This window comes from Vanacampus margaritifer, chromosome 10 (genome assembly GCF_051991255.1).
Source record: "Vanacampus margaritifer isolate UIUO_Vmar chromosome 10, RoL_Vmar_1.0, whole genome shotgun sequence".
In the NCBI taxonomy this organism is placed as follows: domain Eukaryota; kingdom Metazoa; phylum Chordata; class Actinopteri; order Syngnathiformes; family Syngnathidae; genus Vanacampus; species Vanacampus margaritifer.
In genome coordinates, this window is record NC_135441.1 from 16,678,073 (window position 1) to 16,694,020 (window position 15,948).

Genomic DNA, 15,948 nt, shown 5'->3' on the forward strand with positions numbered 1-15,948 from the left:
ATTTGTACAACAAATTGTATCAAATATGAAATAGTGATATTCAAGTCAGGATACGTTTTGGACAGAGCATGAAACCCATACACACATATTCTTTCAAACAGTTTATTCAAAGTTACTTTGATGAAAAGTTCTTAGCGGGTTCCAATAGTAACCTGCCACACTCTGATCTGGTTGTCAGTGTAGCCAGCAAACAGGGTCTATGCAAAGGGAAAAAAGGGAAACATGTTAATACGAATCTAAAATTATGTTACCATATCAGCTAAAAAACACAAACATTTGGCCCGTCATATTTGCAGGACTGTCACCAGTGGACATCAGAGTTTGAAGTGAATGGGAATAATCACTGGGGAACACTTTTGACACATCTGTAACTGAACCGAGCACGTACCTGTCCATCAGCAGACCAGGCCAGAGAGGTGCACTGTGGGGGTTCGGCCTTGCAGTTTGTGCTGATCACCTCCTGTCTCAGCTCATCCACAATAATCTTGCCTTCCAGATCCTGCAGAAATGGGGATAACCCGAGTCAGTAACACAACAGCAGTTGGACAAGGATAAAAGCAGATTTTTTTTTTTTTTTTTAAAAAGACTCAGAAACAGCCTCTTTATCATCAAATAATTACAGTTGGCATTGGAAGTTTCATCACCGTCAGATACAGCAACACTAAATACAGCCAGCATGGCTTCGAGAGCATTTAGAAGTAGATTTACCCAGATCTTGATACTGGGACCAGTGGCTGCGCACAGCCAGTAACAGTTGGGGCTGAAGCAGAGGGCATTGATGGTGGCACCGCTGTCCAGGGTGTAGAGGTGCTTGCCCTCGTTCAGGTCCCACAGCATGGCCTGACCATCCTGAAAAGGACAAGACAAACATACTGCATTCATTGTACTTTGACACTCACTAGCCTCCTTTTTGACTATGAATGAAATGCAGATGAGCGTAAAAACGTCTTCACTGTTGAACCCCGCAAGCGGTGCCCCAATCTGGTATTGTGTTTACCTTTCCACCAAATGCACACAGGGAGCCATCAGGAGAGACTGTCAGTGTGTTCAGGTAACCAGTGTGGCCGATGTGGTTTGTCTTGAGCTTGCAGTTGGCAAGGTTCCACACCTTTGAGCAAAAAAACAAAACAATCGTCACTAATGTGAAGGGCACACTAAAGTGAGATCAACATCTCTAAACTTTTGATTTTAAACGTAGCATTTTCCTCTTGTGGTAGCGTCAAATTTCTACAGGAAAATTTCTTATATCGCCAATCCTTCATTTTACAGCTAGTTACGGGTTGCACAAGTTAGTGTTAGCAACGCGGCTAACAAACTCTTTCCTCACGTCTGCCCACCTATGTCAGGCTGACTAACTAGACACTGTAGTGCCTTACAATTAATGACAGAGTACGTTTTACACCCACTCCCAACGGCATTGTGCTTTTTTATTTTTTTACGCTAAAACAGCCAAGTCGTTAGCCGCCTAATGCTAACGCAGCCATGTTGGCGAAACCAGCGGGGGAACCTCACCTCGGGACGCCGACAGAATCATGTCGGGATATTGAGGCGTAGTAGCGATCTGGGTGACCCATCCATTGTGCCCCTTAAGGGTGCCCCTCACTGACATTTGCTCGGTCATTTTGGCGTCAATCGGTGATGCCTTCTACGAGGATGGAATCAGATTTTCAGAGGTCTAAGTTTACTTAGGTACTCATTGCATCTCCGCACGGAGAAAAAGGAAGTTGAGACCCGGATGCAAAAACTATGAGGGGTGAGAAGGCAGCAAAGGATTCTGGGAAGTGTGGACGTAACGTTTGGAGATAAGCAACCAGCGACAGTAAACAAGGATTATTATTCACGCACTTGACTGACAAAATGTAATATTTAATTTAAGTTAGATTTCTTGTGGTAAATAAAGGGTATTTGACGTTTCAAGTGAAAATTGGGACTGTTGTATGAATGGCACACAGATCATTTGTACTTTACTGCCAGCTAGTGGTAAAGCATTTGTCTGTGTTGCTGGCATCGATAGATAGAAAAAAATGTGTTTTAATAATTTTCGTACTAGTGGTTGGGAATCATTGATATAAAATATTTATATATAAATAGTTCTGTTGTATTTACCTTTTATGTACAATACATATGGAACTGTTCGTTTTAAAGCATTTATGTAGGTGCAATTTTTGATTTATTTTGTATGTGCCATACATTAATTGGACCATTTAGACACATTCTTTGATCATATATATATATATATATATATATATATATATATATATATATATACATACATATACATACATACACTTATAAGGGGTAAAACCTCTGTTTTTTTTATGATCACTTAGGCTGCTGTATTTTAATGTTTATTGTTGAGAGCAGGTGTCGGTGAAAAAAAGTTTGCTAACTAATGAATTAGGATAACATTAAAATTTACTCCCACTTGAATTAATAAAAAAAAATTACATCATGGTACAGATGGTTGTGCAAGGAGGAAGTGGGAGATGTGTAGTTATAATTTTTCTCACTTTACTGAATGCAATTACTTACCCTCACATTTGTATTTATTTCAATTTCTTTTTGCTACCAATGTGAAATGCTGCAAACATGTTTTGGTACAATTACTGGAAAAGTCTTCTACATTTCACCAAATGGATAAAATGGGAAAAAATACAAAATCTATCACTTTTTGTTTTTTGGCCCATATTTCATCAGCTGAACGTGAACTTTCTAATCCAAAATGGAGCACTTCTCCTTTGCCAAGCAAGTTGTGGAGAAAAATAGGTCTTTGTGTACATTTAAAAGGTTAGCATAGTATGGCTAGCAAAAACAAACCAAAAATTATGTTCAATGGGTATTGAAATGTACTGCTTCATGGAGCTCACCATTCTATTTGAGTTTTTGTGATCTTAGCAGGTCCAATAAATGATTTCCAGTGGGCTACCGCATTGTCTCGGGCCAGAGTCAAGGCAATGGTTGGACCAGAGCTCATGTAGGCAGTCAAGCTGGGAAAGTTGTTTTCCATAATGTTCTGCATAGAAATCACTGCACTGTTCTGGTGTCATCTGCACATTTCTTTTCTGCCTGCCAGAGATAAATTGTTAAGACAAATCTTGCAATGTGCACGCAATTGTTGACATTGCTTTCAACATTGAACATACCTGCAAAATAGAAAAGCCGTTTCTCAGAATGATGTCCTCAATCTCTTCACTTTTATGAATTGCATCTGGCTTAATGAGCGCCAAAGTTCTTTCCACACGAATACGAAGAAACGAAGCAGGGTCCATGTTACACCAAATGACGAATAAGCGCCCGTTCAACCTTTTTGGTAGGGATCCCCGTTCATGACGTTGCTAGGATACGGTAAACATTGTACCGCAAAACCCTCAGGACAAAACAAACGAGCACTCAACCCTGCGGGCCACCACGTTTGATTTTGACTAATACTTTTAAATTACATTTACATAAACGACTCTTATTTGGTTAGCAGACAATTGTGTGTTCATATAACCTGAGCCGTACGGTTCTATTGCAAAGGAGACAACACTGCCATCTAGAGGACAATAGCGAACACCAAACACTCAAGAGTCAAGACAACTTGACAGTGAGACAATTAATTTTATAGTACATCACAATACCAGAAAAAAATGCTTATCCATCAAAACCTTAAATGTAGCTATAACGATCGAACAATATTGGTTAAATTCCGAACTGCTGTTTATAATCGGCATTTTGGTACATTTGTACAATACATTGTATCAAATATGAAATAGTGATATTCATGTCAGGATACGTTTTGGACAGAGCATGAAACCCATACACACATTCTTTCAAACAGTTTATTCAAAGTTACTTTGATGAAAAGTTCTTAGCGGGTTCCAATAGTAACCTGCCACACTCTGATCTGGTTGTCAGTGTAGCCAGCAAACAGGGTCTGTACAAAGGGAAAAAAGGGAAACATGTCAATATGAATCTAAAATTATGTTACCATATCAACTAAAAAACACAAACATTTGGCCCCTCATATTTGCAGGACTGTCACCAGTGGACATCAGAGTTTGAAGTGAATGGGAATAATCACTGGGGAACACTTTTGACACATCTGTAACTGAACCGAGCACGTACCTGTCCATCAGCAGACCAGGCCAGAGAGGTGCACTGTGGGGGTTCGGCCTTGCAGTTTGTGCTGATGACCTCCTGTCTTAGCTCATCCACAATAATCTTGCCTTCCAGATCCTGCAGAAATGGGAATAACCCGAGTCAGTAACACAACAGCAGTTGGACAAGGATAAAAGCAGATTTTTAAAAAAAAAAAAAGACTCAGAAACAGCCTCTTTATCATCAAATAATTACAGTTGGCATTGGAAGTTTCATCACCGTCAGATACAGCAACGCTAAATACAGCCAGCATGGCTTCTATAGCATTTAGAAGTAGATTTACCCAGATCTTGATACTGGGACCAGTGGCTGCGCACAGCCAGTAACGGTTGGGGCTGAAGCAGAGGGCATTGATGGTGGCACCGCTGTCCAGGGTGTAGAGGTGCTTGCCCTCGTTCAGATCCCACAGCATGGCCTGACCATCCTGAAGAGGACAAGACAAACATACTGCATTCATTGTACTTAGACACTCAGAAGCCTTCTTTTTGACCATGAATGAAATGCAGATGAGCGTAAAAACGTCTTCACTGTTGAACCCCGCAAGCGGTGACTCAATCTGGTATTGCGTTTACCTTTCCACCAGATGCACACAGGGAGCCATCAGGAGAGACTGTCACTGTGTTCAGGTAACCAGTGTGGCCGATGTGGTTGGTCTTGAGCTTGCAGTTGGCAAGGTTCCACACCTTTGAGCAAAAAAAACCAAAACAATCGTCACTAATGTGAAGGGCACACACACAATTCATATGATGCTGCACAGCGTTGTGCCCTCATACTAAAAGTATTTCATCAGTGTATGAAACTAAGATAATACATGCAAAAATTTTGGGGATAATCACTGGGCAGAGGCAAATGTACAAATATACATTTCTGATGAGCAGTCTGTAAGGAAGAGCATACATACCTTGACCATCTTATCCCAGCCACAAGACACAATAATGGGGTTGCTGCTGTTGGGAGAGAAACGCACGCAAGACACCCACTCGGAATGGCCTTCATCCTGAAAGGGCAGAAAGAACAGAACGTCTTTAGCAGGGACACTCTTGATCACTTATGATAACATTATTGAAATTACACCCTGTCAGTAAGGTAGCAGATATGGAATATTTTCATAATTCTACCAATGGACCTTATACACGGCAGGTCACGACGCGTTTCCAGAGGAATATACGGAGGCGGGCAAACTTCGGTTTCTATTTATTTTAAGCTGCAAGACCATCTAGAGGAAAAATATAATTCTTTAAATTTTTGTAATCGGTATATTCAATAGCTCGGAGCTGGTGCTTTTCAAGATGGAAATGTCATTGTGAATTTTACTTAGACTAGCGACCGGGGGTTAGCATACCTCAGTGCCCAAAATGCGGAAACAATGCGTGCTTTGAGTCCATTATCCCAACAATTAAGTGGATACAAAATTATTTGCATGATTAAAAATACCGATAGAGCAACTAATGGAGGTGTGTGGTACACAAGTCACTAACCCGGGAAGCTTCCAATCAGCCTAAACCAGTTTTTCATTTGATTGCAAAGATTCCATTTTGGCCGCCCACCTGGATAGTGTACTTGCAGATTCCAAGCGTGTTCCACAGCTTGATGGTCTTGTCCCGAGATCCGGACACAATCTGCCGGTTATCGGCAGAAAACGCCACACTCAGGACGTCCTTGGTATGTCCAAAAAAGTGGCGGGTGGTCGTGCCACTGTGGAGATGTCACAACAATTGATAAGGATAATAATAGAAATGTGCAACTACCGATACCCTATTTAAAGTACATTATAAAATAAAGCTGAGCTGTTAATAGCAAATTCAAGGAAAATGCTATATTGAGATATACAAGCATTTCTTTAATCATGTGTCATCTTTTTTTTGAAAGTGGTTTCGATCACTACGCTAGAGTTACTTATATTGGCATCGGTTAGAGGAAAAAATAAATAAATCGAACATCCCTAGACATTAAAGCTAAGGATGGGCGATTACAGATACCAGGTATCTGTATCGGGCCGATACCAAACCTTATTTCAAGGTATCGGTACTCATGAATGTGATCGATACTTGTAGCTGTTTGATGATCAGGAACTACAAATTTGAAATTAGAAGAACAGAAACATGTCATTAATTGCCATGCAGTTTTAAGGATGGGATTGATAAATCTTATAAATGATCTGTCATTGTTATTTGGGGGGAAATTGTATTTATCAAAAGTACTAGTGGTTTAAAGTGACTACTCAAGAATTGAGTATTTGTAGAGGTAATTGCCTGGAAAATAAAGTTACATTGAACATCCCTACTTTTTACAAATACTCGTTCCAAAAGGAAATTTTACTAAATATGTAACGGTTAATTTAATCAGATGTGAGGTACAGCTGAAAAGTCAATAAAAACATTGTACTACAGTTATCTTGCGAGGGATTTTTTTTTAAAAAGGAGAGTTTCCATAAATTGGACAGCAAAACCCATTGAAAAGTGTTGCAGATAAACTGATCAGTCGATACAATTACATTCTAGAAATAACTTTACAGACAGGCTGAAGGTTTAAAGTAAATCCCTTAATGTAGCATATAATCCGTGCAATAGACACAAACACGATCACTGGTTCCGTATATTCCTCTAATCACACAAGCCACACGTCTTATCAACATCTTATATTTACTTGGCAAGGTCCCACAGGCGGAGGGTGCCATCCCAGGATCCAGACAGTGCAAACTGGCCGTCAGATGAGATGACCACATCACTAACAAAGTGAGAGTGGCCCTTCAAGCATCGCTGGGGGATGCCATAGTTGGTTTCATCACGGGTCAGTTTCCACATGATGATGGTCTTGTCTGTGAGGAAGCAATGTAAGAAGTTTTCAGAGTAAATAGATTTAAATTTTTACTCAGGAAGTACACGGGAAGAACATTAGCTTGAAATGCTAAAGTGAGATCAACATCTCTAAACTTTTGATTTTAAACGTTGCATGTTCCTGTTGTGGTAGCGTCAAATTTCTACAGGAAAATTTCTTATATCGCCAATCCTTCATTTTACAGCTAGTTACGGGTTGCACAAGTTAGTGTTAGCAACGCAGCTAACAAACTCTTTCCTCACGTCTGTCCACCTATGTCAGGCTGACTAACTAGACACTGTAGTGCCTTACAATTAATGGCAGAGTACGTTTTACACCCACTCCCAACGGCATTGTGCTTTTTTTACGCTAAGACAGCCAACTCGTTAGCCGCCTAATGCTAACGCAGCCATGTTGGCGAAACCGGCGGGGGAACCTCACCTCGGGACGCCGACAGAATCATGTCGGGATATTGAGGCGTAGTAGCGATCTGGGTGACCCATCCATTGTGCCCCTTGAGGGTCCCCCTCACTGTCATCTGCTCGGTCATTTTGGCGTCGAACGGTGATGCCTTCTACGAGGATGGAATCAGATTTTCAGAGGTCTAAGTTTACCTAGGTCCTCATTGCATCTAGGCACGGAGAAAAAGGAAGTTGAGACCCGGATGCAAAAACTATGAGGGGTGAGAAGGCAGCAAAGGATTCTGGGAAGTGTGGACGTAACGTTTGGAGATAAGCAACCAGCGACAGTAAACAAGGATTATTATTCACGCATTTGACTGCCAAAATTTAATATTTAATTTAAGTGCGATTTCTTGTGGTAAATAAAGGGTATTTGACTTTTTAAGTGAAAATTGGGACTGTTGTATGAATGGCACACAGATTATTTGCACTTTACTGCCAGCTAGTGGTAGAGCATTTGTTTTCGTTGCTGGCATCGATAGATAGAAAAAAATGTGTTTTAATAATTTTCGGACTAGTGGTTGGGAATCATTGATATAAAATATTTATATATAAATAGTTCTGTTGTATTTACCTTTTATGTACAATACATATGGAACTGTTCGTTTTAAAGCATTTATGTAGGTGCAATTTTTGATTTATTTTGTATGTGCCATACATTAATTGGACCATTTAGACACATTCTTTGATCATATATATATACATATACACACACACACTTATAAGGGGTAAAACCTTTTTTTATGATTACTTAGGCCACTGTATTTTGATGTTTAATGTCGAGAGCCTTTGTCGGTGTAAAAAGTTTACTAACTAATGAATTAGGATAATATATTAAAATTTACTCCCACTTGAATTAAAAAAAATACATCATGGTACAGATAGTTATGCAAGGAGGAAGTGGGGGATGTGTAGTTATCATTTTTCTCACTTTACTGAATGCATTTACTTACCCTCACATTTTTATTTATTTCAATTTGTTTTTGCTACCAATGTGAAATGCTGTAAGCTGTTTTGGTACAATTACTGGAAAAGTCTTCTACATTTCACCAAATGGATAAAATGTTTTAAAATGATAATAACTTCATCAAATAAAGATGACCTGTTGAAATCTCAAATACAGTGATCAAACTGATCTGCACACAAAAAACTTTGTGGTGGACAGACAAACTGATTGATCAAACGAAGTCCCAATTTTGACACATGAATAACTGACAGCCACAAACAAACAAAACACCAAAAATAATCGTTTTCACACCAACTTTATTTGATATTAAAAACTGAGTGGTCAGAGTTGATGTAAACAATTCAGGAAAATGTTAATGTCACTTTTTTATGATGACGTTTTAAATATCAAACTATTGTGTAAGCTGTTATTAAGTCTCAGAATTAACTTTTTAATCATTTATTAAAAAGGGACATATCAAAACTGTTTGCGACTATAGTTCGAATAAATTTGGAAAATTGAGATCAACATTTACCTTTGATGTCCTTGTCATTGTATATTTGTGTGAGAATACAGCATATAAAATACTATCTTTAAGTTTCTTAACACACTCACACATCTTCCCTGCTTGAACCCAAACAATGGCTGCAGCTGCAGGTTAAGGCTGGAGGCAAAACATGTCCATTTATGTTAAATCAATTGAAATGTGTATGATACAAGATACAAGGCAAGCATAAAACCATACTTTATTTCAGCCACGTTAAATTGACCCAAATTAAAAATATATTTAAACAACAATTACAAAAATAGCTTAATTCATTTACAACCAAATACACAAACAAAAATTCCCACAAAGTCAAGCTAATACTGTGATATTATTGGCTACAACACCAAACAATCTAGACATTGTGCTAGTTACTGACTCTGTTAAGGCTTAAAACTGATAGAACCTGCAAAAGAAAGCCCAGTCCTATGTTAATTGTAAGATAACCACGCAACTTCCAGTCAAAAGGCAATACTTTATGCTTTACAGTGACTGTAAACTGGCTTGAGTTAACATCTTACGGGAAGCTTCTTATGTTAAGAAAACCTTTCAAATAAAACTACATACATGAATGTTTATGCACAAGTCGACTCACTTGAATCTACAAACCCTTCTATGATTTTGTTGTTGTTGCTTTAGTATAGAACTTTGGCACATGTATAAAGCTTGTATTACTTACTTTGGTGACGTTTCAATGCTTGAATATTGATAATTAAGACAGAACAAGGAGGTAATCTATCCATTTTCTTTTGAACAAACTGCAGTCAAAGTTGTACTAATAGAAATAATCCAACTAGTATTTGAACTTCCTATTTGCCATCTATTGCAGTACACAAGGAATTGGGAAATATTACACCTGCATAGTCATTCTGTATAATCAACTAAAAGTGAACAATTTCAAAAAATACTGGTTTACTGATGTTCTTAAAGAACGTGAAATGTAGTTTTCCGTTCACAATAATGTAGTTCCATTGGTGTCATCTCTGTTTTGTGTACATGTAGCAAAAATAATTGTATTTTTCCTGTATCTTTAAATCATCGTTCCACATTTATAGAGACTTGACAAATATATAAGTCCAGCGAAGTAAACAAATTATTCAGGCCATGTACATGTGTAGACAAAAATACACCAATAAAAGTCCTTTTACCGCTTGGACTAAAACTTTTTCATGACAATTCAAACACGGCCCACAAGATGGAAACATTAACGGCATTCAAAGCCAGTGTAGGATTACTAAATACAACTGAATTCCAAACAAAAAAAGTTGGTAGACAGTTGACCAAAATAAAATAATTTAGTCGGTCAGTCATCAGTTTAAATGACTCAAAAAAAAAAAAATCATACAAAGAACAAACATTTAAATCAGCAGCAAGAAAGAACAAAAATGTCTTCATCTGGGATTAGATGACCATGATCAGTCAAACTGAATTACATGTGGTAATTAATGCCAGTTCAAGACAATTAAAACTCAACCCATAAAATGATGAAATTGATTGAATGATGCATTGGTTTACTATGAATACTGTAACGGCTCCTTCAAATCGGCCAATAAACATGGCAATGCATAGGAATGCAAAACGTAACATGACAACACACATTTCCATGTGCCACATATGGAAAAAAAAAACAGTGGAAAGCCTATAAAAGAGTGCTTGAAAAGCTATTATTTCTATTATATTCATCCACAACATGGGTTATGATTATGCAGGTAATTTGGGCAGATCTTCACTACATAGCCAAACAAGTGATGACTAAAATCATAACGTGCTGTAAATCCTTCCCTATTTGCCAGTGACGTCACACCACATCATCAGCAAGAGCTTCCAGGGCATCGCGGAAGTGGATTTGTCGAACCCTCCAGGAGAGTTTCCATATTGGAAGGTTTAATTGTTCAGTAAGACACAAAGGCTGTGCAGGGCGTGTTCTGCTCCATAAAGTTCTCTTTAAGTGTCCTTTTTCCCCCAGCAGGCTCTCCCGCTCGCCTTCATGGCTGAATAAGACGCTTGCGTTTAAGCTTCTGTCTGGCCATCTCCTCCTTTCAGAAAACAGAGTGGATGAAAAGAGTGACGCACACTCCTTCATCAGCCACTGCGGAGATCTATTCAAGCGTCCATCAAGCCAAGTAAGTCAGACTTGGTTAGTAAGGCAATGAGACTTCAGCACACCTGGATTGCCCTTTAAAAAGTCCCACTTCCAGTTCAGTTTTTGTTCTTCTGTTAAAGCATGGTTGCTTAGTTGACAACATGGTTTTCTTGAGTTCTTACAATACTGCCAAGTTGTCCATGTTTCAATATATTATATAAAAATGTTTATTAAAAAAAAAAAAATACAAATGAAAAGTTGTTGGTAATCAGTTGCAATATATGCCAAAACAATATGTACAGGTTCCATGCTGCTGGTTAGTCATAGTCATCACTGCAAAAGAAGAATAGAGGGGATACTTGATTAGTTGGTTGTTAATTGCATTATCATTACGATGCATTTGATTTAAACTCACTGATTGAAATGCGCAAATGTTAGCACTATAGGCACACACACTGGTATGCATGTTATCCCTGTGTACAAACCCGAATTTCAAAAGAAGTTGGGATGTTGTATAAAATGTGAAAAACAATCCAGTAATTTGCTTAATTTTTTCGACTGATAGTAATTTGAATGAATATTCTACAAAGCCAAGCTGTTTAATGTTCAAACTGTTACACTTTTGTTCCTTTTAATATTTACTCTGCAACCTGTTCCAAAAAAGCTGCGATAGGGGTATTTACAATAAAATTAGACAAAACAATCAAACATCTAAAAAACAATATCCAATTTTATGAGTTATTAAATAATAAACCACAAAGCAAGCCCTTTTTCTTGTTGTTTTGTGCATTATTCATTTGGCACTTTTGGGTTAATTGAATAACCCGATAGAATTGTGTCAGAAACGAAGCAACCTAACTTTTTGATTTATATAACCCTAAATGTTGGATCCAATTAAATTATTAACCCACAAAGCAACCCAATTATTTGGGTTGTTTTGTAGGTTATTTATTTGACCCAACTTTTTAGGTCAATTGAATAACCTGATTGACTTGGGTCCGAAATGAACCGACCCAACTCTTTGGGTTAAAGAACTCAAAAAGTTGGGTCGGTTCGTTTAAATTTTCATTTGACCCAACTTCTTGGGTTAATTGAATAACCCATCAAGCTGGATAGATCCTTTTTGACCCAATTTAGGTTAATTTTGAACCAACTGTTTTAGAGTGAATCGAATATAGGTTGAAAACAATTTGAAAATCATTGTAATCCGTTTTCATTCAAGTTTTACACAAGTCCCAATTAAATTGAAATGGGGTTTGTCATTATCCCAGTTAGTTGTAATTAAGACTAACATTTTAATGGTAAACTTTATGTTCTATTAGATTTCTCACCTTGTGCCAGCAGCCTGGTATGGGCAGTCCATCATGTCCCTGCAGAGTAACAACAACAACTGATAAATGTTCATTAACAAGCCACAAAACGTACAGGAATTTAAAATGCTGCTGGATTTTTAGAGTGTATATTAAAAGTCTACACACCCCTGTTCAAATGCAAGGCTTTTGTAAAGTGCCTCTGTTAATACCAAATAAAGTTAATGTGTTCTAGTGGGTCTTTCCTCTCTTTTTTTTTTCTAGCAGCAGCTAAAAGGTTTTGTGCTAACAGTAACACTGAATGGTATTTGGAACCTGTCAGAATTCCCTCCATCTTGACTAAGGCCCCAGTTCTAGATGAAGAAAAGCCACAAAGGATGATGCCGCTGCCACCATTTTTCACTGTTGGTATGGTTTTCTTTTGGTGATGTGTTGTGCTTACGCCAAACATACCTTTGGGAATTATGGCTAAATGTTCAACCTTGCTTTCAAAATTTTGCAAAAGCACTCTTAATATCTCACAAATTAAAGCGTGAAAATGTGTTATTGTTTGATGGAACCAATGATAGTAGTTTGTCAAGGTGGAAGGAAGTTCAAAGAAAGCACAAAGTTTCTGCTGGAAAGAAAAACATGTCAGGAAACGTAATTTATTTTTGGGTTAATCACAGCCAGCACTTGAACTGGTGGCATTTTTCAATTGACTTGTACAGGTTATAGTGGATTTAAAAAAAACTTAATGTATATAAATCTCATTTTGACAAAAAAATGGCATTAAAACTGGGGTTTGCACAATTTTTATATCCATTGTACACAAGTACAATATAAAATGTATCCTCTGCGTGAGTGTGATGTAAAACAATCTTCAGTATTAACGATTATCTTATATTTTTCAAGTTCCAAGTTTTTCGTTTTGCTTCTGGTTTATTTAACAAAATACTTTACCCTGAGAATAACTAACCTTTATCAGTGTCACCATGCAAACAACAGGGTTCAACGAAGTCGACAAAGACGCACAAATTAGATAAACACACACATATAGCCAAAGTACAGTAGAGGAAGGAGCAGTAATACTGTACCACAGGACAAGGAGCCACAGGGGAGGAAGGAGGAAGAAGAGGAGTTGGAGGAGACGAAAGTGCTCCTTTCACAGTGAGATCTTTTTTGTCATCACAACCCTGTTAGCAAGAGTCGGTTACACATTCACAACTTGGATGAAGAAACTTACAGAGAAGAAGAAAATGGAAAATTGGAATTTGAGCAGTAAGAGAGATACATGAGAAACAGGAAGAAAGTAAAACACGACAGATACATTAAGTAGTGGTCAGTAATATGGGTCGGAGGTGTCGTACCACAGGACAGGGTTGGTCCAGGCCTGGAGGACCCTGTTCTCCCTTCTGACCCTTCAGTCCTCTCTTTCCAACACTTCCTCTGTCACCCTGGATGAAAACAAAACAGTTCACACACTCCGGGTTACTAAAAGCAACCAACATTTATTTACCCTGACATATTCATACAAGATTTATCACGTACAAGTTCATTTACACCAACATGATGCCTTTACAAAGATTAACATTTTGATTGAAGCTGTCAGAGGGCTACTGTCTCTTATTTCCCCTGTTCAACTATAGCTAAATGAAGAACAGTAAACCAGTTAAAATATTAGAAATACCACTGCAAATTACAGCCACAATAATAAACTTCAAAACCTGGTCAAACTAGAAACAAATTATTATAAGCACCTGCTGTGTACTTATACAGTATAGTGCTTTACAAATTTATCACATTTGTGTGATTTTAATTTCAGTGCGCTTTCAACATTTTACTATTCCAGTTATTCTTTTTATTCTCAAATTTGATGCGGCGAATTATGCATATATGTTAAAAAAAAACAAACAGAATTTATTATTTTATTATTATTTTCAATGATAACAATAATATATTTTAGACCTAAAAATGTCGTTTTGGTTATTTATTTATTTTTTACATATAGTGTATCAACTACTGTATTAAAGAAAAATTACAATGCTTATTTTAATTATCACTGCTGCTATTTAGGACAGCTGTGGCATAAACCTTGGGTGGTGGTCTCCACGACAATGAGACGATATGCATGGTGCATCTGCGGGGGACACTAGCATACATCCACATCCACAATAACATACGCATACATGATCCTGCTTTCATCGCCTTTGTTGGCTCGCACATTTCTTCCCTGTGACGTCCGCAGCACTGCTGAGCTGCTTGTTCACCCGGGTTCTATCACGTCCTACCCTCAACCCTCAATTCCATCTTCCCCGTCTCCGACATGTACAAGTCTTAAGAATTGTTGTAATGTCCGTAAGTGCTGTTGTATGAAATATTAACGTGCCAATAAAAATTTCACTGGTTCTGCTCCTTAAGAAAACATTTCTGGATTTTTTTTTTTTGTACCAACCTTATCTCCTCGTTCCCCCCTGTCACCTTTCTCTCCCATGAGGCCTGGGAAACCCTGCGAAAAGATCAACAAAGAGGTCAGAGTGCAGCTTCTGAGCGGGATAATTAGAAGCCATCCCATTAAAATTCTTAGACACTCACGTCAAGTCCGGGTTCCCCTGGCCTACCCTGTGAGATGATTCACATGATATATTTCTTAGTATGAAGTTTTACAATGATAGATGTTCAAATTGTGGATGTGGTCAACTGCCTACCTTTTCTCCTTTGGACCCTGGAAGACCCACAAGGCCCGGAGACCCAGGAGAACCCTGAAGTCCGTCCAATCCCTGCGATTATAGCACAAAAGCAGATGATCATTGCTGCTATATGTCTGTTTTCTTAACAATATGCTTGCATCAGCTTGGCGTTATTCACTTTGTGTCCTGGAAAACCGGCGTCTCCTCTCTCCCCCTTTATCCCAACTCCTGGCTCCCCCTGCATTGCCAATACAGGAACTTAAGCACCAAACAACATGGCACAGCATCCACTGAATTGAGAGGTCGCATGCTTACCTTTGGACCAGGCATTCCATGCAGCCCCTGAAAAATATTTGATGTGAATCTATGATTGCTTAAATATCTTCTGCTTTTTTTTGCAATAATGAAAATTGTACTCACCATGGATCCAGGTGACCCAGCAAGTCCCGGTGGACCTGGTGGGCCAGGAGGGCCTGGCTGGGATATCATTTGAACCTGAGTGAATAAAAGTTAAGGAATCACCGTGTGAAACCATTCGGAATAGCTGAGGAGTCAATTGCAGTAGATAGTAAAAGATTTGACATCATGAATCTTTTTACCTTATCGTTCTGTCAAAGACTCAAGTACGCTATTGCGAGAAAACACTTGGCTCGTTTGTGGCATGTGCGACATGTATGATAGACAGTATTTTAACATTTAAGAAGCTTTGTCAACATCTCTCAACATTAACATTCAACTTCTTAGGAATCTTAATTCCATTTTAAGTAAAGATTTAAAAATATCAATGACACTTTAGCAATGACAATAAATCAAGTCCACTGACCAGGTTGTCGTCCAGTCTGCAGTCACCCTTTTCTCCTTTCTGTCCATCCATGCCCTTTTGTGACAAAGACATAATTGAACTTGAACAAAAACATTATTATTCTTTTTGGGAAAATAGAATTGTTGATATAGATATCAGTAGGTTGAGCAGGTGTA

General features: G+C 38.2%; 3 protein-coding genes across 3 annotated transcripts in view; all 3 read right to left on the reverse strand.

The window, feature by feature from the left end:
* Positions 1-88: 88 nt before the first annotated feature.
* LOC144058982 (small ribosomal subunit protein RACK1-like) lies at positions 89-1,735 on the reverse strand. The gene is made up of 5 exons (XM_077577716.1): positions 1,513-1,735; positions 998-1,108; positions 709-849; positions 389-499; positions 89-197 (listed from the first exon to the last, which is right to left on the reverse strand). Exons 3-5 carry the CDS (start codon positions 835-837, stop codon positions 132-134), a joined length of 306 nt encoding a protein of 101 aa, XP_077433842.1. The 5' UTR covers positions 838-849; positions 998-1,108; positions 1,513-1,735; the 3' UTR covers positions 89-131.
* A 2,072-nt stretch (positions 1,736-3,807) lies between these two features.
* LOC144058980 (small ribosomal subunit protein RACK1) lies at positions 3,808-7,619 on the reverse strand. Its single transcript, XM_077577713.1, has 8 exons — positions 7,399-7,619; positions 6,787-6,958; positions 5,688-5,835; positions 5,042-5,137; positions 4,713-4,823; positions 4,424-4,564; positions 4,108-4,218; positions 3,808-3,916 (listed from the first exon to the last, which is right to left on the reverse strand). Exons 1-8 carry the CDS (start codon positions 7,505-7,507, stop codon positions 3,851-3,853), a joined length of 954 nt encoding a protein of 317 aa, XP_077433839.1. The 5' UTR covers positions 7,508-7,619; the 3' UTR covers positions 3,808-3,850.
* Positions 7,620-9,085: 1,466 nt separating this feature from the next.
* The window catches only part of col23a1b (collagen type XXIII alpha 1 chain b), a 123,542-nt gene continuing 116,679 nt past the window's right edge, over positions 9,086-15,948 (reverse strand). Inside the window, 11 exon segments of the mRNA XM_077578727.1 lie at positions 9,086-10,944; positions 12,323-12,361; positions 13,378-13,476; positions 13,651-13,737; positions 14,736-14,789; positions 14,876-14,902; positions 14,989-15,060; positions 15,149-15,208; positions 15,286-15,312; positions 15,391-15,465; positions 15,794-15,847. Coding sequence (XP_077434853.1) covers positions 10,894-10,944; positions 12,323-12,361; positions 13,378-13,476; positions 13,651-13,737; positions 14,736-14,789; positions 14,876-14,902; positions 14,989-15,060; positions 15,149-15,208; positions 15,286-15,312; positions 15,391-15,465; positions 15,794-15,847 — 645 coding nt within the window. The 3' untranslated portion in view covers positions 9,086-10,893.